This window comes from Oryza brachyantha, chromosome 2 (assembly GCF_000231095.2).
Source record: "Oryza brachyantha chromosome 2, ObraRS2, whole genome shotgun sequence".
NCBI lineage: Eukaryota > Viridiplantae > Streptophyta > Magnoliopsida > Poales > Poaceae > Oryza > Oryza brachyantha.
This window is the reverse complement of record NC_023164.2, coordinates 18,890,604-18,912,272: the sequence shown is the minus strand read 5'-3', so window position 1 is coordinate 18,912,272 and position 21,669 is coordinate 18,890,604. Positions and strand designations below refer to the sequence as shown.

General features: G+C 40.5%; 3 protein-coding genes across 4 annotated transcripts; 1 reads left to right on the top strand and 2 right to left on the bottom strand.

The window, feature by feature from the left end:
• Window positions 1-4,648, bottom strand: LOC102718808 (proteasome subunit alpha type-2). The gene is made up of 11 exons (XM_006648801.2): window positions 4,490-4,648; window positions 4,293-4,369; window positions 3,303-3,367; window positions 3,148-3,194; window positions 2,307-2,382; window positions 2,102-2,169; window positions 1,419-1,488; window positions 1,174-1,259; window positions 962-1,024; window positions 813-878; window positions 1-254 (listed from the first exon to the last, which is right to left on the bottom strand). The coding sequence occupies exons 1-11, from the start codon at window positions 4,528-4,530 to the stop codon at window positions 206-208; spliced, it is 708 nt and encodes a 235-aa protein (XP_006648864.1). The 5' UTR covers window positions 4,531-4,648; the 3' UTR covers window positions 1-205.
• Window positions 4,649-4,815: 167 nt separating this feature from the next.
• On the top strand, window positions 4,816-8,713 carry LOC102701332 (protein PEROXIN-4). Of its 2 annotated transcripts, none has more exons than XM_006647506.3 (6): window positions 4,816-4,952; window positions 5,571-5,606; window positions 6,120-6,239; window positions 6,331-6,459; window positions 6,775-6,904; window positions 8,403-8,713. In XM_006647506.3, exons 2-6 carry the CDS (start codon window positions 5,601-5,603, stop codon window positions 8,489-8,491), a joined length of 474 nt encoding a protein of 157 aa, XP_006647569.1. In that variant the 5' UTR covers window positions 4,816-4,952; window positions 5,571-5,600; the 3' UTR covers window positions 8,492-8,713. The 2 variants fall into 2 exon arrangements, with proteins under 2 accessions (XP_006647569.1, XP_006647568.1); XM_006647505.3 differs by having other exon boundaries at window positions 5,552-5,606.
• An 850-nt stretch (window positions 8,714-9,563) lies between these two features.
• LOC102718524 (serine carboxypeptidase-like 34) lies at window positions 9,564-18,056 on the bottom strand. Its single transcript, XM_006648800.3, has 10 exons — window positions 17,734-18,056; window positions 11,742-11,849; window positions 11,559-11,654; window positions 11,358-11,450; window positions 11,150-11,238; window positions 10,753-11,058; window positions 10,512-10,648; window positions 10,315-10,407; window positions 10,075-10,180; window positions 9,564-9,972 (listed from the first exon to the last, which is right to left on the bottom strand). Exons 1-10 carry the CDS (start codon window positions 18,017-18,019, stop codon window positions 9,820-9,822), a joined length of 1,467 nt encoding a protein of 488 aa, XP_006648863.2. The 5' UTR covers window positions 18,020-18,056; the 3' UTR covers window positions 9,564-9,819.
• Between the last annotated feature and the right edge of the window lie 3,613 nt (window positions 18,057-21,669).

The window sequence follows — 21,669 nt, the reverse complement described above, 5'->3', positions numbered from 1 at the left end:
AAATACAACATTCACCTTTGTCTACGATAGGCATTCACGAGGATTCAAATGTAGGTTCATTACTCCATCTCATGCATGTCACTGAAGCAAATCAGTTTACAATAGGTTTAAGTGACAAACGATAAGAGACAAGCTTCATGACGACGGTTTGCAAATGTCACTTTTCTTCTTCAGAACACAGAAGTGCTAAGTGCCAACAGACAATTTACTCCACCTCTTCCAAAAAATCCTTGATCTCTGCTGGGGTTAGAACTCTGCATTTTGTACGGAAAGTATAACTTGTCAGCAAACCACTTGAATAATGGGAAAAAAGTCAAATCAAACAGTTTTAGCCAATGAGTTTCTGCATATTGGAAAAAAATACAGTGCCTACGGACAAGATCCAGGACTTATGCCTCCTCTGCGTTAACTTATCCTCTCGTTTTCCGCGAGCACGCTTCTCGAACTATTAAACAGTGTATTTTTTGCAAAAAAAATTTCTATAGGAAAGTTGTTTTAAAAAATCATATTAATCTATTTATATTTTTTAATAATTAATAATTAATTAATCATGTACTAATCTATTGCTACGTTTTCCGCACCAGGGTAAGTTAACTTACCACTCCTCAAAAGAACACGGCCTTATACCAACTACATGACCAAGATAAATATAGATTTGACTGTTGATCAAGATTAGAGGTTCCATAGTAGTAAAAGACTCAGAAGAACAAGTTAGGGAACAAATACAAATTGTTATGGCATGTTCACAAGACAAAAGTTGCATTGCATGTATGTGGCAGTAAAAACAGCTTGATTGAGTCTGTATGACATACTTGAATTCACGGTCAGATCGAATAACTCCAATTTCAATATTGTTGGCTGAGATTTGACCTTCATATCTGCAAATCCAGAAGACCAGAACCAGCCAGTAACTCGGTAAGGATGTTTCAGAAATAGAAATAGAAGCAAATACAAGACATACCCTTCTTTCAGAGTCAAAATGGCAGTATGGATGGCATCATCAAGTTCCATGTCTTCTGTGTATCTGCAACAAGGCCACAAATAAGGTTGAACAACAGTACAAGTGCAGTCATACATCTTTGGAAAGGAAATATCCCCATAAACATATGCACTTTATATATGATCAGATCGAGGAAAGCAGCATGTTGTAGAATATTAGTGGTATGCTATTACCTTTTTTCTAGAAACGTTTTTGCATTGGAGACATTTTTCCCCATAGCTGATGCTTTCCAGGAGAAGTATGATCCTGAGGGATCAACCTGTAGAAATATAATACGGCAGGAAAAATATCAGCCCAAAGGAACAAAACTAGCATGCACTTTGCAGTTATTGAGATGTGGCTCAACAATAACATACAGAATAAACTTGAAATAATTGCAACGAAAAAAGGGTTCCCTATCATGTAGCCTTTGGCATACCTGATACAACTGTGGGCCATTGTCATCGTACCCAGCAATCAATAATGATACTCCAAATGGTCTTACACCACTGCAAAAAACAAGTTGGACACGAGTCATGCCTACATCCTATATTCATATCTGTAATGAGTAAAGTGGACTTCTTCAGGCTTCACCAATCACTATAAGAGCCACCTACCACAGAGCCTAGCACATGGTTTATAATAACATGGATATCTTAATTATTCTTCTGAAGTTTTTTTTATGATGTCAAAATGAACTTAAAAAATGCAAATGACTAGAAAATCTTGCATGTTCCATGTAAGACTAGCCAACTTGCTCGAAAACTTTAATCATCCACAGGCCAATTTCAAAAAAAAAAAAATCATCCAGTGAAAATCCAACAAGTGAAAGTTCACCCAGATAATATATTTTGATTATCTAAAGAGATAGCAATACATTGATGTATAAGACGGAAGTAATAAGGAAGCATCTGCATCAGCACACATCAACATTATGTGCACACTGAAAGTTTTGGGTACTAAAAATTCTAAATTGTGGAATACAAAATGCATTGAATGGCACCGTTAAGTTATAGGAAAAAACTACAAATATCAGTATAAATTAATTAGGCCAAGCAAGTACATGAATATGTTGATTTAACAATCTCATGGATATAAATGAGAAGTTCTGAAGTGGCATACCCAGATTGTGTGAACTCCTGCATAACAGCAGCAGTTTCTCGGACAAGCTGGGTAACAGGGATAGTTTCCTACATTAAAGAAAGGAAGAACAATCATTAAAGATCATGGCTGTCGTACATTAAAAATTGCATGCTATCCGACATAGCAATTTATTGAAACAAAAGAACATGGCCGAAGTATAAATTAATGAACTGTCAAAAAGTACCTTGTACAACCGATAATACTGCTGTGCTTGTTTCCGACTTTTTCTCACAAGAACACGAAAATCTGGACCCATCCCACTGAAAGAAGTGCACATGTAAGAACAAGACTAATGTGCAAGGAGCCAAGCACACATTATTGAATTGCATCTAATATTTATAGCATCAGGCTGACAGATGTAAAAAATAATTTAAAGACGAATTGCATGCAGCTCTTCTGATTGCTCAGACCACAAAGCCAACTGTTTTTTCCCCTCTAACTGGCACTTCTATGGTTAGAAAACTTCATCGACCCACCCCATTGTTCAATGCTGCGGATGGACTGAAGAACAATTTATTTAGCTTTAGTCCAGTGAATTGATCAATTACGCATACCTTAAAAGCTAATAATGGGCAAAAGTTCTGTCGTCTGCATGCTCATTCACCAAGTTGCCTAAAAAGGACAAATAGGCCATCTTTGCCCCAAGAAAAATGTCTAGATACAGATTTTCAAAGTTACTACAATCTGCATGCCTTCCTATATCATACAGTAAAATACCAATCAGTATATCCTCTTGTAAAGTTTCAAGAGCAAGATAGGTCTTTTAATCTGTGCAATTTTAGGGATATCAGTATCCGTGAAGTTCTCAAGGCAAATTAGATCCCTTGTTCACATATGGTTCAAACTAATTATTCATATTATTATATTCTCACACACTAGCAGAGAACTAGCTCACATAAAGGATTAAGAACATGACCAATTGGGTATTAAGTTTGAATAACTCACGATAAAACGTACATGATAACCATAATATAGAACAAATAGAAAAATCAATTGCACTAATGAAGCATTGCATACAAAGCTACCTGTAGACAACTCCGATGTTCGGAGTCAATGACTGAATTTTTTGCACCTGAATTTGCATAAGTATGTATTAGTACTTCTGAGGAAAAAAACAACGAATAGCATTTTTCGACCCAATAAAAGAGGAAACAAGCATTGACAGTGATATTAAACTTACAGATGTTTCATCCACCAAAATAGAAGGCAATTTCTTCTCGGTAGCTATAACTACACCATTAGCAGCTGCATACATAATAGATATATCTCAGAATAAATAAACTATGCAAAAAGTGTAATGAAGAGGATCAATAGACTGATCTATGAGAAGTAACTGCACGAAAATATATAATAGAACAATCTGGTAAAAATATATACATTATGTTCTATGCTACAAATTTATTACACATAACACTTAAATCTATCAGCAGGAAAAATGCATGTCAAATATTAGTTTCATTTAATTTCAGATACCAATGCAAATTTTATGTGCTAAAAAAAATCAAGACTTAGAATTGCACAGATACTGATAAGTGACAACATAAGCTGATTTTAAAGGTAGGTAAAGTTATCAGTAAGGTGGGTATTGACGGGACAAACAAATTGGCGTTTTGCACTGATACTAAAATGAGCTTCCAAAAGTCCAAATCCTAACAGGCACTAGAACAGATTACACACACATGCAATTATTAATGGGAACTAGGTCAGCATATACTCTGATAGCCTTAAATTGGCATAGGAAACTTGATCATCACAAATGAAACCAAACAGCTTGTATTTCTCATGTGGTTATAAAGGGAAGCAATTCCCATTGCTGTTACAACTTACAACTACTTGCAACATGCAATTATATCGATTAATGATTTTCCATGGGATTTGCAAGCATTTGTAAGCAAAAAAGGAGGCAAACATTACAAAATTCCCAAGTATCACTAAAGCAGATGCAATGGCATGGAACCCTAAACCGTAGTTAACTTCACTAAAGGCCTCCAGAACAAAGAACAGTACGCCCTCTGCCATTACCTAAAGTTATGCAAAGGGCAATCCCCGAAACCGCAACTTCGTCATGAATCAAACGAGCCAAAATCTCGAAACTCCCCTCCCCATCTCGATTTTCAATCTCATAAAGCAATATAGAAGTGCAGAGAAGGGATCGCTTGACGGGACGCACCTTTGATCCCGAGGGACGTCTGGCCGGATCCGACCGCGGTGAGCGCGTGCTCGATCTGCACCAGCTTCCCCGACGGGCTGCAACGAAATCGCCACATAAAAAACCCCCAGATGACGACACCAAAACCGCACCAGATCACGCCCGATCTCAGGGAGACGGGAGGGACAGGCAGAAGGTAGAGGCCGCGCAGCACATACCTGAAGGTGGTGAGGGAGAAGGAGTACTGGCTGTCCCCCATGGTCGACCAGTGAGCTCTTCGTGTGCCGCGGCGGAAGACGAAGGGGGAACGAGCGAGCGATTGCGGCGAGACGGCGTGGGAAGGGAGCGGAGAGTACAACTCGCCAAGGAAGAAGATGAGAGACTGGAACGATGGAGTGCTGCGCAAGAAGGTGGTGGGTTTTTGGGCCGGAAATATGGCCCAACCCTAGTTGGGCTGGCCCACCATGGCGAGCCAGTGGGCCCATAGGCCCATGACTCACCCACCTCCTCGTCACGTCGTCGTCCTCGCAATTTCCCCACGGGCCACGGCTCCTCGTCTCCATCGCGAGTTCGTTCTCCATCGTCCACCCGAGCGCCTGACGACGCCACTTTCCCCCCACGCCTGCCCGGATCGAGCTCGCGAGGCCGCGTGACCCCTCCCGGAGGGGATTTGGGGAGCTGGTACGCTTGATTTCTTCCCTTGCCACCGCGATTTTTACCGTGTATCGTTCGTAGATCGGGTGGGGGTAGGGGGATTTGGCAGCGTTGAGGGAGCGATGACCCATGTGGCCGACCACCAGTGCATTCCGGGGATGTCGGATCATCCGGAGCCGGGAGGAAGGTGCTGCCCCCGACTGCTGCCGTGATCCTTGGTCGGCAAAGTGTCCAGATTGGGGGAGCCGGGGAGATGTATTAGGCAACTAGGAGCCCGTTTAGATTAGGTTGTATACCGGTTTTGTTTATTATATTTATGACATTATACATATAGAGATAGATGGCAGATTTAATGCTTGAATCGCATATCCCAGTAAACGTATCTGGAAGAACTTTTTTTGAAGGGGTATCTGGAAGAACTTGATTACGCTATTGCTACATTTAGAGAACCTGATTGGGTTTGCAATAACTAGTAAAACTGAGTCAGTTGTGAGAGAGGGAATGCATTTAATCTTTGCTGGTTTAGTCCTTTCATTCCATGTATTATCTCTTTTTAGCTCCATCAAGGTTGCTTGATCAAACTGTTCTAACTTTTTCTATTTATGTTTTTGGTTATATTTTGACAGAAGAACTTTGCTTGATCAGGTTTGTAGTTGACAGTAGAGAGGAGACCAGATGCAGGTCAGTTCTCATTCGACATTGATAGCACACTTCTTTGCATAGTCATGAAATGTGAAGGTCAACTCTTAAACAACTAATTATTTGATCCTCTTTTACTCATGCATCACTAAGATCTCCATGCTAAGATGGCAAAATTTAATAGTTCCTCATTTGACATCAATAATTGTCTTATCTTGTACAAAACGGTTTGGCCTGTTTGCTAGGTTGGCGTGTAGTATAGGGCTTGCATGGAAGAGCTAGAGTTGGCACACAGGGAGAGCTTTACAGACGGTTGCCAACTCATACTGGTTTTTTTGTAGTTTTGTGCATCTATGTGCATCCCTTAGATTTTTGAATGACTCTATTACATAACTTGATTACAATTTGCTGCAATGAATTGACCGTTTGGATGATCATGTCCAAGACATGTTTATTACTATCGTCAACTGGAATGAGCTCAAACTACTATTCCAAAGACTCCTTTTGAGTTACTAAATGCAATCTGCATCTCTTAAAAATATTTTCTATCCAAAGGCATCTAGAGCTAGGCTCTTCAAGGAGTATAAGGAGGTGCAGCGAGAAAAGTCAGCTGATCCAGACATCCAGTTAATATGTGATGATTCAAACATATTCAAGTGGACTGCTCTTATCAAGGTATTTTGTTACATTGCAAATTGCATGGTGATGCTAGAACCAGCAATATAAGCCTTTCACTAACACCTTTTCTGATTGTATATGTTCTTAGGGCCCTTCGGAGACACCTTTTGAAGGTGGTGTATTTCAACTTGCATTCTCTATTCCTGAGCAATATCCTCTCCTGCCTCCACAAGTTCGCTTCTTGACCAAAATTTTCCACCCGAACGTGCATTTCAAGGTTACATCTGGATAGCCTTCTTTGCATACATGTTAATTTAGGAATTTTTTTGACCTGTTTGAAGATGTTTCTCTTTTGAGTGTTGTCGACACTGAAAACATGAAGTTGCTATTATCTTCATTTTATTAGGTTTTACTGTAACAGCTTTAATGTACTAAAATGACAGAATTTATTTCCGTAGTCTTAAAACAGTTCTTCCTGAGTGCCTGTTATTGTTATGGTCGTTAAATCCCTTCTATGATTGTTACACTTGAACTAAGATATTTGAACAATTAATTTTTGTTGTTGATTTGTTTACCTTATTTGTGTTTCCAGACAGGTGAAATATGCCTGGATATCTTGAAGAATGCATGGAGCCCAGCGTGGACGCTACAATCTGTTTGTAGAGCCATAATTGCATTGATGGCTCATCCTGAACCAGACAGTCCACTTAACTGTGACTCAGGTAGCTCCACCTTCCTACTTTTTAATTCTGCCGTATATATTTTAGTCATTATTTTGTAATGCAGAAGTAATAGATGTTCATGTTCCCACTGAAGTGAGCTATGATGAGATTTCCACCTTTGAGGTTTCAGTGACTTTGTGATGTGTTTTTTAAGTAGTTTGAGACAAGAGAATGTTTCTAAATATATTCAACGATACCGTACATTAGCAAGTTAACAACTAGGGAGAAACACTTGACTATTTACTCTAGTTGAGCCCCATTGTGTACTTGTATATTAGTAAAGGAATTAAAACCCTCTGTATAACAATATTAAGTGACAATTGATATGGTTGAACTCTAGTATCACCATTGACCTAGGCCCTAGGCCAGAGCTAAGGAGCAACAGGCCACGGGAGAAAGCTGATCCCAGCCCAGGTGATGTGGTGCTTGGGAGAAACACTGATTAGATTAGTTTGCTACTTTAAAATAGTAACCCTTTCAGTCTTTCCTCTTATCAATTAGACCATTCCCAGTAGAAGGTTTCATTTTTATGTTTCTAAGAGTGCCATGTAAGCAACAAGATATTTAATTGATGATTGAAATGGCCTATACAATGCATTGTTTCATTTTGTTGCTTCCTAGGCGATACATGCAAGAGAGATGAAACTCATTTTATCTCTCTCTTCATTAACCCATTGCCACATCACTAAAAGTGTTGACATGGCCCTATAATTGATGAGAATGAAACTCCCACTAGGAATGGCCTTAGAGTCCAACTTGTAAGGGACAGCCTATTAAAATTTGGAAGAGGTTTGATGCATCGTTGTGAGTTATAATGTTATCCTCCCTCCCTCCCTCCTCTCTTCCTGTTCCTTGTCCAATGTCCACACTCTTTATATCCACGATTTCCTGCTGCCTACTGTCCCGAGGCCTCATCATGTACTTCCCCTAGTCTTTCTAGCACACAAGTAAACTGATTTTATGAATTATGAAGTAATAATATTTAATAGAGGTAGTCCGAGAAACCATTCCTGTTAATCCATTTTATGTAATATCGGTCGAGGGATTGCCTTTTATAGATTTCATCATTGCTATGCACTTGCACACTTGCACATTGTGAGATAAGACGTGTCACTACAAAATTCTTCATTATGAATTACAATGTAATTCCCAGTAGATTTCTATTGGTTCCCTTCATCGCCTGCCCTACCACCTCATGATTTATGCTTGGGATTTTTTTGGATCGCTGTCTGCTCTACCACCTCATGATTTATGCTTGATATTTTGTTAGATAGAAATTTGGTCAGTGGTCACTTTGCATCCAAAAATATGATCATCTTGGGACCAAAGTATCAAGTATTTGAAAACTTAGGAAGCCCTTTTGCAAATCCTACATCTGGTCTATCATATACAGTTTGTCGCTTGAAGCATTTTGCAAGTCGAATTTCTGATTGACCATATCGTGCTTTAAAGTCCAATTCTTATCGTAATTTCTGCTCTTTCTTTTCTGTAAACATAGGCAACCTCCTACGGTCAGGCGACATCAGAGGCTACCAATCCATGGCACGAATGTATACTAGGTTGGCTGCCATGCCAAAGAAAGGTTAATCCTGGGGTTCAAAAGGAAATATGCGCCAAGCAGAGGCTTGTCTGATTCATGTATGCTCTGTTAAGTATAACTCTCGCTGTCGCCGTGTAATGTGGTTCCTGTTTTCTTACCTGACTCGTGAAGGGAAGTAAATATGCATTGCAACGCTTGGTTTATATGATGTAATGCAATGGATACTAACTTGGTTCGGTACTTCTAATGCACTGGCCGCTGTTCAATTACTTGTCCCGTTTTTAATATTAGGTGTTTTACCATGTTCACGATCTCTACTAGTAGTAGAACTAATTTAACTGTTTATTTTTTCTAATCCAATGGATCAAATTTATTTATACTATCACATTAAAAAAAATTCTAATCCAATGGATCAAATTTATTTATACTACCACACATTAACTGCTAGTAGTAGAACATGTACATATTCTTTACTTGTAGTTGAACTCTAAATTAACGGTTGACATTGTTCACCTGAAGATAATACTGCAAGAGCATTTTAGGCACGCTCTTCTCCTGTGTCTGTGTGGATAAAGAATATTTATCTTGTATATGCTTCTGCCATCGTCATACGTACAGGATCGTATGGAATTCGGATCAAGGGTCGGATCAGCCCATTCACGTATCATAACCCTTATTTTACTTCAGAGTTGGTCCTTTATGTGGAATTAGATTTGGGAATGCATAGTTTTTATCTCTAATTCATAGATTTTGAACCAATGGATGCAATTAGAGTTTGGATTAGCTGTTTGATGGTGTATTAAGGAAAACGCGTGTAATATTATTTGTGAGCTCGTTTTTGTCCTATTTATAATTGGACTCGTGGTGGATTTTATTATGTCTAAGAAAGCTCTTTTTTTCATGTTCATAAATGGACTCTTAATAGATTTTATTGTGTCTAATAACACGACATACGGACGGATACGACTCTTCCCGTATCCTATCTCAAGTTCTCAACATTGGTTTTCTTCAGTTTAGTGCCATCACCGTAGAGCTGCACTTCCTGTTCTGAACCTCTGATGCCTTGATAACTCCGATGTTGAGTTTATTTCACGTCGAAATGTCGAATGTATATTTGTGAGCGTCAAACCAATCAGCACTATATATGATTTTATTATTATTATAGAATGTCCCAATGGAATTCCACTATTACTTGACCCAGACCAAAGAAAAGAAAATTCTATGATTTTATTATCGATTGTTCCAATCGAATTCCTCTGTATTACTTGGGCTAAGACCAAAAGAAAAGAAAAATTCCGATCAGTTGGTATCGCTGGAAAACAACCTAGCGACGCGTGATGCCCTCCCCGTCGTCAGATGAGACGACCGCCGGCGGCTACGGGAACGCCGTCGGCGGCATCTTCTTGTCAGCCAAGAAGTGGCTGAAGAGGCTGAGCGCCTGCCTCGGCGCGTGCAGGGGAACCTCGTGCCCGGCCCCGCGGATCGTCACGAACGTCAGGCCTTCGTAGATGATCGTCCAGCCTCCAACCTGCATTTGGATTGTCCTCGTTTTGATGCTTCGTCACAACAACCTGTTTCTGAATATAATTTCTTCGTCACAGCGACCATTTTGATGGTCTGTTCAGTTTACCTGCTGATGGTCGTACCACGGCGTCCACTCCTGCACCATCTTCAGCCCAAGCTTGTTCAGGGTGAGCCTCGTCGACGTCACGGGGATCCTTCCGTCGGTGTCACCGCTGCACCCCAGTTTTTTTAACCCATTGTCAGTTTCGGTCTCAAACGCCGTGCGGACGTACGTGCAATCGAATGCTTTCGCTGCATGTGGCGGCACTGACTGAGAAGGCTGAAGTGAGTGATGCCTCTTTCTCACCTGAAAACCCAGACCCTGATGCCACCGGCGACAAGCTTACGGATGATGGGGAGAGTCGAGAAGGGAGCATCTCTCCACTTGCCGATCGCGTCGCTGCAACACAATCACAGAACGAGCGACCCTCTGTCAAGGCTTCAGAAAAGCTCGGAAAAAAAAAACAGAGGCTGCGCGCGTTGCAAACGCTTGCTGCACTGCACCTGCAGTGCGTCCAGTTGTAGCCAATCTTGGTCACGTTGGCGTGCAGCGCCTCCTGCACGTCCGGCCGGTTGAAGTACACCTCGGCGTAGTCCGACGTGCATGGGTCATACCCCGCCGGCCTCATGTACCACCCGTGCTGTACAAAAATGACGCAGAGAAGAGAAGTTACCAGACCACACAACTATACTTCTGTCTCGTGCTGTTTCTTCTTCTCTCTGAACGTGGTCTGAATGCACGTACGTATTTGGAGAAGATCTTGGGGGCGGCGCCGTGGACGGAGACCTTGCGCTGGCCGAGCGCCGCCGCCGACGACGACGACGAGACCTCGGTGCAGACGGGGGTGTAGAGGCTGTACATGTCGATGAGTCGGTACACGGCGAAGTACTCGGTGAGCGCCCTGTCGCACGCGTCGGTCACGTTCTCCATGCTGAAGTCGCAGTACTTCTTCACGTCGGCGTACACGCGGTCGGAGATGACGGCGTGGTCCCATGCGTACTCGATCATGCCCGTCTGGTCCGTCTCGTCGTCCATCAGGGCATTCCCTATCTGCGTCACGGTAATGAGATGATGTGATCGACGAAAAAAAAAATGGTATGAGATCAGTGTTAATTGGAGGCAGAATTGTATAGCTAGCTACCATGAAACCCTTGAAGTTGATGTAGTTCTCCTTGGGCCCTTGCTTGTTGCCGTCGAAAATCTTCTCAGAAAGCTGTGGAACGTAATGCCCTGAGAAGGACACGATGACGGAATTATGAGATGGAGGTCACAATTTTTCAGCTACATTCTTTGACTGAACGGTGAGAAAGCCCAGATGTTCAGGTGTGTGTATGACAAAGTTCAGTTACCGGCGTAGCTCTCTCCGGCGATGTAGAAGTCGTGAGATTTGTACTGGGGGAACCGCTTGAACCAGTTAAGAAGGAATATGTAAGCATCGTCAGCTGCGGGCATGGAAATTTACGGGTTCAGAATCATCAAAAATTGACCCGTTATTGGGATCAGAGCTATTTCTTATTCGAAGAGATCATTCTAGTGGATACAAAATTTACCGGTGATCTTGTCGCCAAGCTGCTGCAGGTCAGAGCTTGTGTTAGTGTATGAGAAGCCGACGCCCACCGGGGACTCTAGGAACATCAGATTGGCCTCTGCAGATTTTGTTAGCAGTGTTAGCATTTCAGTTGTGAAAAAGAGAACATTCTCTGAATCCCTGTTTACTGCGAGTCAGTGCGTGCCTTTGTTCCACGAGTACTCGTTCCATTTCAGCTCCGGCTTGCCCTTCTGCACCAAGAATGGCCCCAGCTCTTCTGCTTCTCCATACCCAATAGACGAACACCCAGGCCCTGCAGCAAAAACCAGCGGCGACATTATCATCCTACCTCAGACACAGAGACAGTACACTCGTGACGAACAATTACACAGCTGTCAAGCTTCATTAGCTCGTAATCATGAGCCAAAAGAAGGGGGGCAAAAAAAAAAATCTTCACATGCATGGTGGAGGAACGTGGCCGTTAGCGTTGCAGAGACCCAGCAGTAGCCGGGTCGACCCCGCGCGAGAGACAACGAGGCGAGCACGAGTACGACACGGCACGGGTCGCCATCGAGCGTTCCAGTCATAGGCCACAGCGGAAGCAGCAGCAGCAGCAGCTTAGACACAGCTCACTTGGACATGATGGACCGGCCGGCAAGATCTTTCGCGCGTTCCTGATCCCTCTCTCTCTGCCTGCATGTGATGCATCATTTTCGCTCGGTGAGATCTAATAAGCACGGGCACAGCCGCGCGCGCGTTCCAGATCTTCTTTTCGCCGGCAGGGGAGGCATCGGTAGCTTCGATCCGTTCCGTGGTGGGGGCGCGGGCACGCCCGCACGCGAGGTGGTGGCCGGGTGCCCGGCCGGCCGTGGTGACCGTGTCACGACGCGCGACGCGCGGGGTGGTGGTGCGTGCGTACGCCTCAGCCCAGTAGTAGTAGTAGTAGCGGCGTACGCCTCAGCGCGCTGCTTGCTCGAGAGGGTGAGGTGATAATTGGTGGTGGTGGTGGTGGTGGTGTACGCGTCCTCTCCTCGATCGGTCGCGCGCGTGAAAGCGGCGCCATACCAAACCTGATTGCCTGCTTTGCATCTTGTCGCGATACGTGATACGGTGGGTGGGTGCGTGCGTGCGTGCGGGCCGTGCGCAAGCGAGCACTCCCGCGGGCCGCGCGGTCGTGCTCGCTGGCTGCGCCTCCCTCCGCATGCCTTTCTCCGGGGTCGATGGGTACGTGCGTACGCCTGGTGTGGTTTCCAGCCTCCATACAGCCAGAGACAACAGAGAGGGATCAGAGAACCTTTTCTGCCCGTAGACCATGGAAGCTTGCTCCGAGCTAGTACTTGATTCGTGGAACGTGGATTCTAAGCCCTCGAGGGGCATACTCTCGTCGGCTTTTCGTACTATCAAATAGTCATTAAAAATATAAAAAAAATTTGTGAAGATAGATTAATATATGATATATCACTACACAAACATGCGAGTTAAAATATGACTTCTACAATCTATAACAAAAATAACAAATTAAACTATAAATAGTATACACATAGTCACAGTTATATATTTGTTATATTTGCTATGGATTGTAGAAGTCATATTTTAACTTATATGTTTATGTTTGAGCAGTGATATATCACATATTAATCTATCTTTATAAATTGTTTTGAATTTTTTTATGACTATTTAAATGACATGTAATATACGAGAGGATTGTCACTTAAGAGTTTAAAAGAGTTTCCCTTGATTCGTGCATATGTCTGGGGTGTAAAAATGGAATCGGCGGCGCTAGCAGATGACGGTCGACAGAGAGGGGCCGGTTCGAGTTCTTTTAGAGTAAGTACAATAGTCCCTCCCAGGTTTGACAATTCTTGTCGTGAACAACACCGTGATTTTCTAAATCTATTTTACTTTTGATTAAACGTTTGATTTTTTTTCTACTATCAAACACGTGTGCAATTCATAGAGACTGGAGAGAGCGTGTAACGTGTGCAATTCATAGGGACTGGAGAGAGCGTGTATAGACTTTTTGACTTGCGTGCACGCTTTCAGATTATCGCCCAACAGCAGTGATCGGATTCGATTGGTGGAATTAAAATTTTCAAATATTTGATCAATAGTTGGACCCAATCTATTTTGGACTATAATTTTATATTAAAATATATAAAATATAAAATATTTTATTTTTTTATTAAAGTAAAATTTATAACTTATACATGTAGTCCTAGCGTTTTGAAACAATTTCTTAAATTATTAATAGTTAAATTTTTAAAAGCTTGACAATCACTCTTAACAAAACGATAAAAATTACGAAGGAGACTCTGGGATGGTATACAATTCCGGAAGTATACCTATGTATCTAGGTATTAGATTTGATACACATATACATTAGGTTTAATACTTAGGTATTAACGTATCTCATTCTAACGATGTAACGTTTGTTAGCATTTTTGTTATGTAATTGGAGGTAGTAAGCTATATGCTAACTATAAGCACATGTAGAGCATAGACTTGAAAAAAATGAGAAGTGTGTGCTCTTCATAAGAGTTAATTCTACGCATATTCTAAGATTATACATTAAATGTTAGGTGAGAGAAATAGACGTGGGCAAATAATAGAGTTAACCTTATAACTAATTTATTATACATATTAGGTCTAAGATGAGCTTATAGTTAGTATAGTAGTTGACTCTATAATTAAACTTGCTATTAGGCCAAAACACACTAAACCAATTTGCTTATGTAAAACAAGATAAGTTATTAGCATATGTATAATTATGTTTTTCTATAGAAAATTTGTTTTAAAATCACAAATGAACACATTTTTAAATTTAAAATATATAATACACAATTAATTATGTACTAATAACCTATCTTATTTTGCGTGAGCAAATTGGTTTAGACCATTTTGATTCAACGTCCTTAATTTGGCTGTTGCTGTGGAAAGATGTGGGGCATATTCGAGCTGGTTTTGGTCTTTTCTAAAAAAAAAGCAAAAAAAAGGCTAATAGTTTGTCAATCCCGCACAAAACAGGGCGAAGAACAGGAACCGTCTCTCCTAACCAGCTGAGGAACCAATTGGACTTGTCGGATGGTGTGCAATTGTTCTTTCCTAACAAATCCTAACGAACGACCCTAATCATACAGAATTTTCAATGCTACTAGGTTCTGACTGACAGATCGCATATGCTTTGACGCCCTTTGAGTAAGCTAAACAATTCACTCAACTGATGCATGCAAGCAAAAATGACATATAGACAGAGTAATACCACTACCCATACTACCCAGACCACCTCTGCCACTTTGCTTGGGACGCTGGCAAACTGAATTTTAGTTCAGATCCCCCATGAGGATGTGAATTGTGCCTGAAGATCAGCCTATGATCACTCGGAAACAGACACACCCTTCGTGAGGCCCCATTGGCTGCATGGATCTCCCTTTGTTCCCGGAGCAAGCTAGCTAGCCTGGCTCAGCTCGTGTTGACCATGGCAAGCAAGGATTTGGTTGTCCTACCTAGCTGCTACCAGCAAACCGATCGATCGAAAATGCAGAAATCGCGAGCAGCATTTCGTACTGTTGCTGCTGCGCATCGCGTGCTGCAGCTAGCTAGCTCGATCGATCGCGTGCCCATCCTCCTCGAGCGGGGCATGCATGCAGCAGCAGTCCATGTCGTGGGGGGTCCCGGGCGGCTTGGCTAGCTAGTTGTATGGACCAGCTGAGCTGCTGGCCAAAATGCTTCCATGCCACAGTAGGAGAGTACGACATGCTTGCTTGCTCTTGCCTGGACAGCAAATTCAGCTAGCTAGCTTGTTGATCATCAAGTGGATCAATTCGCCGGTTTGTGAGGATGAGCAGGCAGTCACAGTAGTGGTGGTCCTCGTCTCAGACTAGTTTTCGAAATTGGAGCGGTGGATATGGGGCTCAGTTTGCTGTATAATTGAACTGAGACGAACAGTACTGAACTCGATTCAAAACTCGACCGGCTTGTCATGTCTAGTAGTTTAAGTTATCTCGTTGCAAGAAACTGAAGGTCTGAAGCACTACACATTCAGGGCCATTCAAACTTTCTCCTAAAGAGAACAAACGAACAAACTAGTAGCTCGTTAGTACTTTCCAACCCTTTACTTTTCCAACTCTCTGTCTCCAGCACTTTCGACTGGGACGGCGTCTCACAGCTGTTACATATATATGTCATCTAGTTGCATTTCGTTAGTCTTGTTTTTATTCTTTTTTTCTACAGAGGGATGCAGACAGAGATGTTGACATTACGTATAATTAGAATATGCGCACTTAGATAAGATCGATCAGGATAAAATGAAGTCATAAGACTGTGATGACAGATTGACAGGGTAGTTTTGTAACCTCGCCTTTTCGCTTTTTCTTATACTAATAAGTCAAAATTCAAATATTCAACCTTAAATTTAGAAGTTTTTTTTATCATCCTTAAAAGAAGTAGCTTGAGGTACTCCTTGATGTACAATGTCCAGACAGTGATTTTCATTTTTGGAGTTCTCAGGGAGTGATTTTATTTTTGAAGAGTTTTAGACCCTGAATTTTACAAGACCAAATATAGACTAGCCAGATAGTTTTGTTTTCTCACTTATATGGTTCATTTTGTATAGGAATTCTCTGGTCAGTTTTTGTGAGCCCAGTTTTGAATCCTGTGGTCACTAATATCTCAGTGATAATAACGTAGTAGCCTCAAAGTCTTTTCATGGATTATGTGACCAAATCTGAATTTTGGATTATCACGGGTATATATGTTGTTATATATAAACGGTATGTTTAACACAAAAGTTTTTTGTAATATTTTTTAAAATAGAATTTTAATTTTTTTAGTATCCAATACACTAATTTATACCCTTAAATAACTCTAAAAAATCAAATCTGACAAGAAACAAACAGGGCTGTATCCACTGGCTCAAAGCTTAATTAGCTACGGCCGGTGCCGGTTAAGCGTGTGGCCGGCTGAGTAGTACTGTTTGGCAAATCTGGTCAGAAAAATCACAAATGTGATAACACGAATGCACATTGATCAGTGAAAGAAGCTAAACGCAATTAAGGTATGTGTGGCTAGAGCAGGTACTTCACTGGATTTAGTTATAATGTAACGACGATTACTCCATCGAACTGCCAACAGTGAATTATTCTAGCTGGAGTACAACTACATGATGGGATAGCAGATGGCCTCATCTTTCGCTTCAGATGGCGATTAATTTCATGGTTAGTTGGGCATGGTGATCGTACTATTGTCCACACTGGAAACATGTAGTCATCAATGTATACTTACGACATGTCGCAATTCACACATAGGCCGCGCGTTCGGCTAACTTGAAAAAAAAACATAGTAATAGATTAATACATGATTAATTAATTATTAATTATTAAAAATATAAAATATAAATTAATATGGTTTTTTAAAACAACTTTTTTATAGAAAATTTTTGTAAAAATATAATGTTTAGCAGTTTAAGAAACGTACGCGCGGAAAACGATGAAAATAAGTTAACTTATCAACCCAGTGAACGCGGCCATATTGGTATATATGGTCATCTATCTCTCGTTTAGCCAGCACGGGTAACCTAAACACTACGCTCTTAATTAATGTATACTTTAATTAATGTATACTTGTACCAAATATTAAAGGAGAAATATCTAGTTTGAGTTTTGGACTTTTTCCTAAATATAATGATAAAATCACACTTTTGTTTTGTGTGCGCGCGGGTGGACTTTTTCTTCAAAATGAAAATTAAGGTGTTATTGCCAGAAGGTGTCAATCATCCCCTTGGGATTAGATAATTTCCAATAGAACTTCTATAAAAATATCCAATAAATTTTACGCTTCTTGATAAAGTCTTTTTAACATTACAGTAATCCTAATACTATATTGACATATCGGTACATGCCATATTTTCCAATATAAAGTTTTATTTTACACCGAAAATTTTAAAAATCTCGTGATTCTTCAAATAAAGTAAAAGAAAAAATTACTCAACAGTCCGTAAGCGAAGTGACGTCATTCTACCTCACCTCCACACGTATTGGAACGATGAATCGCAATGATCCACGTACATACTAGAGCTGTGATAGTACTACTAATCAATACGGAATTAATGCACGCAAAAAATAAAAATCTGTGAAGCAAGAGGGGGAAATGGCGGTTGGTGACTCGGTGGTAGGGTTGGTTAATTCTGTGAATCTACGTACCGCCGTTGAGCCAGAGGACGAGGGGCTTCTTGTCGGCGGCGGCGGCGGCGGCCTCGAAGAACCAGTAGAAGAGCGCGCGGCCGTGCGTCGCGTTCACGGTCACGTACCCGGCGTACTGCGCGAACCGCACGGGCGGCTGCCCCGGCAGCCTCGCCACGCGGTCTGCCGCCTGCTGCCGCGCCGCCTCCGCGTCCACCGCCGGCGCCGAGCCGCCGTAGGCGGCGGCGGCCGCCGCGGCCGTGGCCGAGACGCAGAGCGAGAGCGCGAGGAAGGAGGAGGCGGCCATTGTTGCTGTGTGGTTTTTGTGCGCTGGAGCTGCTGCCTACCGCTACGGTAGGCTATATAGCAGCTGGAGTTGCTGCTGCAGCATCGTCTCGTATACTCGGAGGATTATTTATAGGCAGAGTAGGAGGACAGTTTCTTAATGCTAAAAATTATTAGATTTTCTGAGATGATAGTAAAAAATCAGGTGGGTAAAAAGTTAGTAGTAAAATTTTTTTATCAGTTACCTGTCTTTTGGATTTTGGATTGAAATTGAGGATTTATATTAGCATCCTACTCCATCATCAGTGTGTCAGCGACCTTAATTATATAACTGTAAACACCAATGGCATAAGGATTATATCATCTGTGATAATAACAATATCATTATACGCACCGACACATGGACATGTAGAAGAATATGACCCAAATGTTAGTGATAGTAAAAACAATGATATAATTATAGAGGATATGCATCCATGGCATAGGAGAATATCATCAGTTTCTATGAAAGAATTGTATATATAATCAACTATGACGTACTTGGTATTCTTATGCGTATTCGTATGCGTTACTATCTTTTCGCTTATGTTTATAATTATAAGCTGAAATTTAAATTTTTAACCTTAAACATGAAATTGATTTTGGGTTTTTTACTCAAGTTTATTTTTAATCTTGGTTTTTAGATCGTTAAGAATACATATATAAAATTTTTATTTATAATTTTATTTTTGCAAATATGTCGTTACAGTCGTCCCCCATTGTGTTCGCGTCATGTAATACTGCAACAGTATCCTGAGAAGATATGAACATTGATCGACTGATTGTTACGGCTACTCCAGTAGAGTTTTGCACAGTCGAGGTGATAAGTGCAGAGTTTCTGAATGATCATGCCTCGATCTGAGGATAAATGGCATGTCTGTCAGACACACCAACAGAATAACGGAAAATAGTGAGAAAGTCAAGCTAAAAATAAAGGGCTTGGTATTTCCCGGCCAAGAGATATGAAACAGAAGCACATACTCTTAATTAACTCATGTAAATGGTTCGTCTCTCGAAGAAGCTAATGGAAGGACCTATGCATCGACAGCATCGTCCTCGAAGGGCTCAATTCAAAACTGCGTTAATTCGGCAATTTGGAGGATTTTTTCTACTCTCTCGCACAGTTTCGGGCTCCTTTGGGAAAAGGATTAAAGGAGTTTTGTAGGATATAAATCATTTGGAAAATTAACTGTATAATCCTTTGGATCAAAGAAATGAATCCTTTAAGGTTCTTATGAAATGACCTAAAACATGTATTTTGAGAGATAATCTAACATGAGCTCAAATCTATTGCAAAATTCCCTTTGTATTACCGTCTCTCCAAATTCATATACGATTTTCCAGTGAAACAACCAAACAACATGATTGAGTAAGTCCTATGTTTTGGCATTCCATAGGATCAAATTAGCATGACATCCTAAGTTCTATGTTTTTTATTACTGTATTTTTTGGATCATGTATTTCAAAGGAGCCATTAATTGCTCGTTTATAATTAATTCGGTTGTTCAAGTATATACTTATAATCATTTTTATAATTATTAAAATAGTAAATTAACATATCATACTTTATATAAAAACTTAGTACTTCAGTGTACTAAGTAGCATGACGTACCGAAATTTACTTTCTCTTCTTGTATGTATATTTATGTATATATTTTTAAAACAGCTTGTAAGTAAAATGAAAATGGAAATCTTGGGTGAAAAATATAAATGTTATTTTGAGTTTTACTCCTAGTTAGATGATTGTGATGTCCCTAAAACTAGCCTATCAATTTGCTTTAGTTTTTTTCTTGTTGAATGATCATAATGCTTATTGATACTACATGTACTACTTATAAAATAACAAGCTTTTTTATCGCTAAAAAATAAAATAACATTTTTTTATACTTAAAGTTTCACACATTTGATTTAGGTCACGCTGGAGTATTCTTTTTATCCTATACCTTGATTTCACTCCAACCCTTTAATTAGTGCATATCACTATTTCCCTTGATTGTCAAATACTCTGTATCGTTTCGTCATTATACTCTATGCACGATGTTTGCTAATACTTGCTCCGTATTTTAATTGATAATATCGTTAACATTTTAATACGCATGTGACCATTAAGTTATATTAAAATATAAATCCAACCACAACAAAATAAATGATAATTACATCAGTTTTTTAAATACGATGATGATTAAATGTATGCCAAAAAGTTAACGACGTCAGCTATTAGAATGCCGAGGGAGTACTTTTATATAACTGAAATTTATCACATACTCAATTTGTTGCCCATACGATTTCTTTTACCAGATAGAATCACATGTGGTGCTTCTCCAGTAATTTGGGATCACAGCATTTGTTATCTTGTAGTATAAAGCAACTATTGAGTGACAAGTAAATAAAATGGATCATAACTTATTTTGAGGGCACCACATAGTCGAAGCTGACATGCAGAGAACTTACGTGCTTGCTTGCTAACTTCAGGAGAGCATAAAAGCAAGTGTTCGAGCTTGACGTTTTGTGGATGGATTTAGCGTGTATAGCTAACGAACAAGAACTAAGAACAGTTTCTTTTCCCTAATAGAACATGCCAAAGCATTGCATGGATGACGGTAAGAACAGTGTTGTTTTGAGATCGATTCGACGTTTTCGATGAACTTTGCGCCGGCCTGACTGTGCGTTGCCGGAGAACTTGTCTTGTCTTTGCTTTGCTTTGTTTCTGCCTAAATTTTAAAGGCTATCTCGAGGCACCAAATTATTTTTTATTATTGGATCTAGCTAAGTAGGATGTGCACCGTTAGATTCAACGATCAGAAATAATTTGGTACCGCGAGATACTGGTACCTCGAGTTATTTTTTGTTACTTTTTGTTGGACCAAAGTAAATCTCTAAATTTTAAGCTAAATCACAGCAAGAAGGTGGTGCATGTATGCAGTATGCTACATCCTTTTGTTCGTTTGGAAATTACAGAGAATGTACTTCCAAGCTCCAGGCATTGATCGGGTATTTCGGCCGGCACATGACTTTTCTGAATGTTTTTGTTTTCCACACTGTATAGCACAGAAAATTCGTTCTCTGCAAGCTAGGCAAATTGACAAATTATGTACCCATGACAAGCTAGTAATATGCTACAAAAGTATGGCATGTTGCAAGAAACTAGATACTCTGTCAAACATGTATACGGTATGCCTCGTTGGGCTAAGTAGGGCCACAAATCAAACAAAATCCTATGCCATCAGTAGATAGAGATGGGCGAACAACATGAAGCAATTCTGATTTAGTCATCAGCATTTTTTTTATTTTATGAAACAAGATTCAATATCTCTCTCTCAAAGAAAAAGACAGAAAGATTAAGTATTCAGTTCAAAGAATGAGGATATTATTTTTTAAAGGAGAAGTACTAAGATTCTAGATTTATTCTAATGCTGCAAGCGAATATTTATTTATCCATGATGCAAACTAAGAATTGCAAATACACTGACATCATCACTGAAAATGTGGCGTGTCTCTCAATTGTGACTCGTGGGGCGAAAGACAAGCGATTGTTAAACTTGTGCAACTCAATATTAATCAAAAGTGTGGGTGCTAATCACATGAGCTCCTAACCGTCACCAGAAAGGATGTACAAGCAAATTGTCATTTGGT

Bases quoted from the DNA above. Each gene is read 5' to 3' on its own strand.
- LOC102718808 (XM_006648801.2), bottom strand. From the start codon at position 4,530: ATGGGGGACAGCCAGTACTCCTTCTCCCTCACCACCTTCAG. The intron at 1,260-1,418 runs GTATGCCAAAGG...ATATTTCTACAG, and splicing joins ATGGCCCACAGTTGTATCAG to GTTGATCCCTCAGGATCATA. The intron at 255-812 runs GTATGTCATACA...TACAAAATGCAG, and splicing joins CGATCTGACCGTGAATTCAA to AGTTCTAACCCCAGCAGAGA.
- LOC102701332 (XM_006647506.3), top strand. The intron at 6,240-6,330 runs GTATTTTGTTAC...ATATGTTCTTAG, and splicing joins AGTGGACTGCTCTTATCAAG to GGCCCTTCGGAGACACCTTT. The intron at 6,460-6,774 runs GTTACATCTGGA...TTGTGTTTCCAG, and splicing joins ACCCGAACGTGCATTTCAAG to ACAGGTGAAATATGCCTGGA.
- LOC102718524 (XM_006648800.3), bottom strand. From the start codon at position 18,019: ATGGCCGCCTCCTCCTTCCTCGCGCTCTCGCTCTGCGTCTCGGCCACG. The intron at 10,181-10,314 runs GTGAGAAAGAGG...ACTGGGGTGCAG, and splicing joins ATCAGGGTCTGGGTTTTCAG to CGGTGACACCGACGGAAGGA. The intron at 9,973-10,074 runs GTAAACTGAACA...ATCCAAATGCAG, and splicing joins CGTGGTACGACCATCAGCAG to GTTGGAGGCTGGACGATCAT.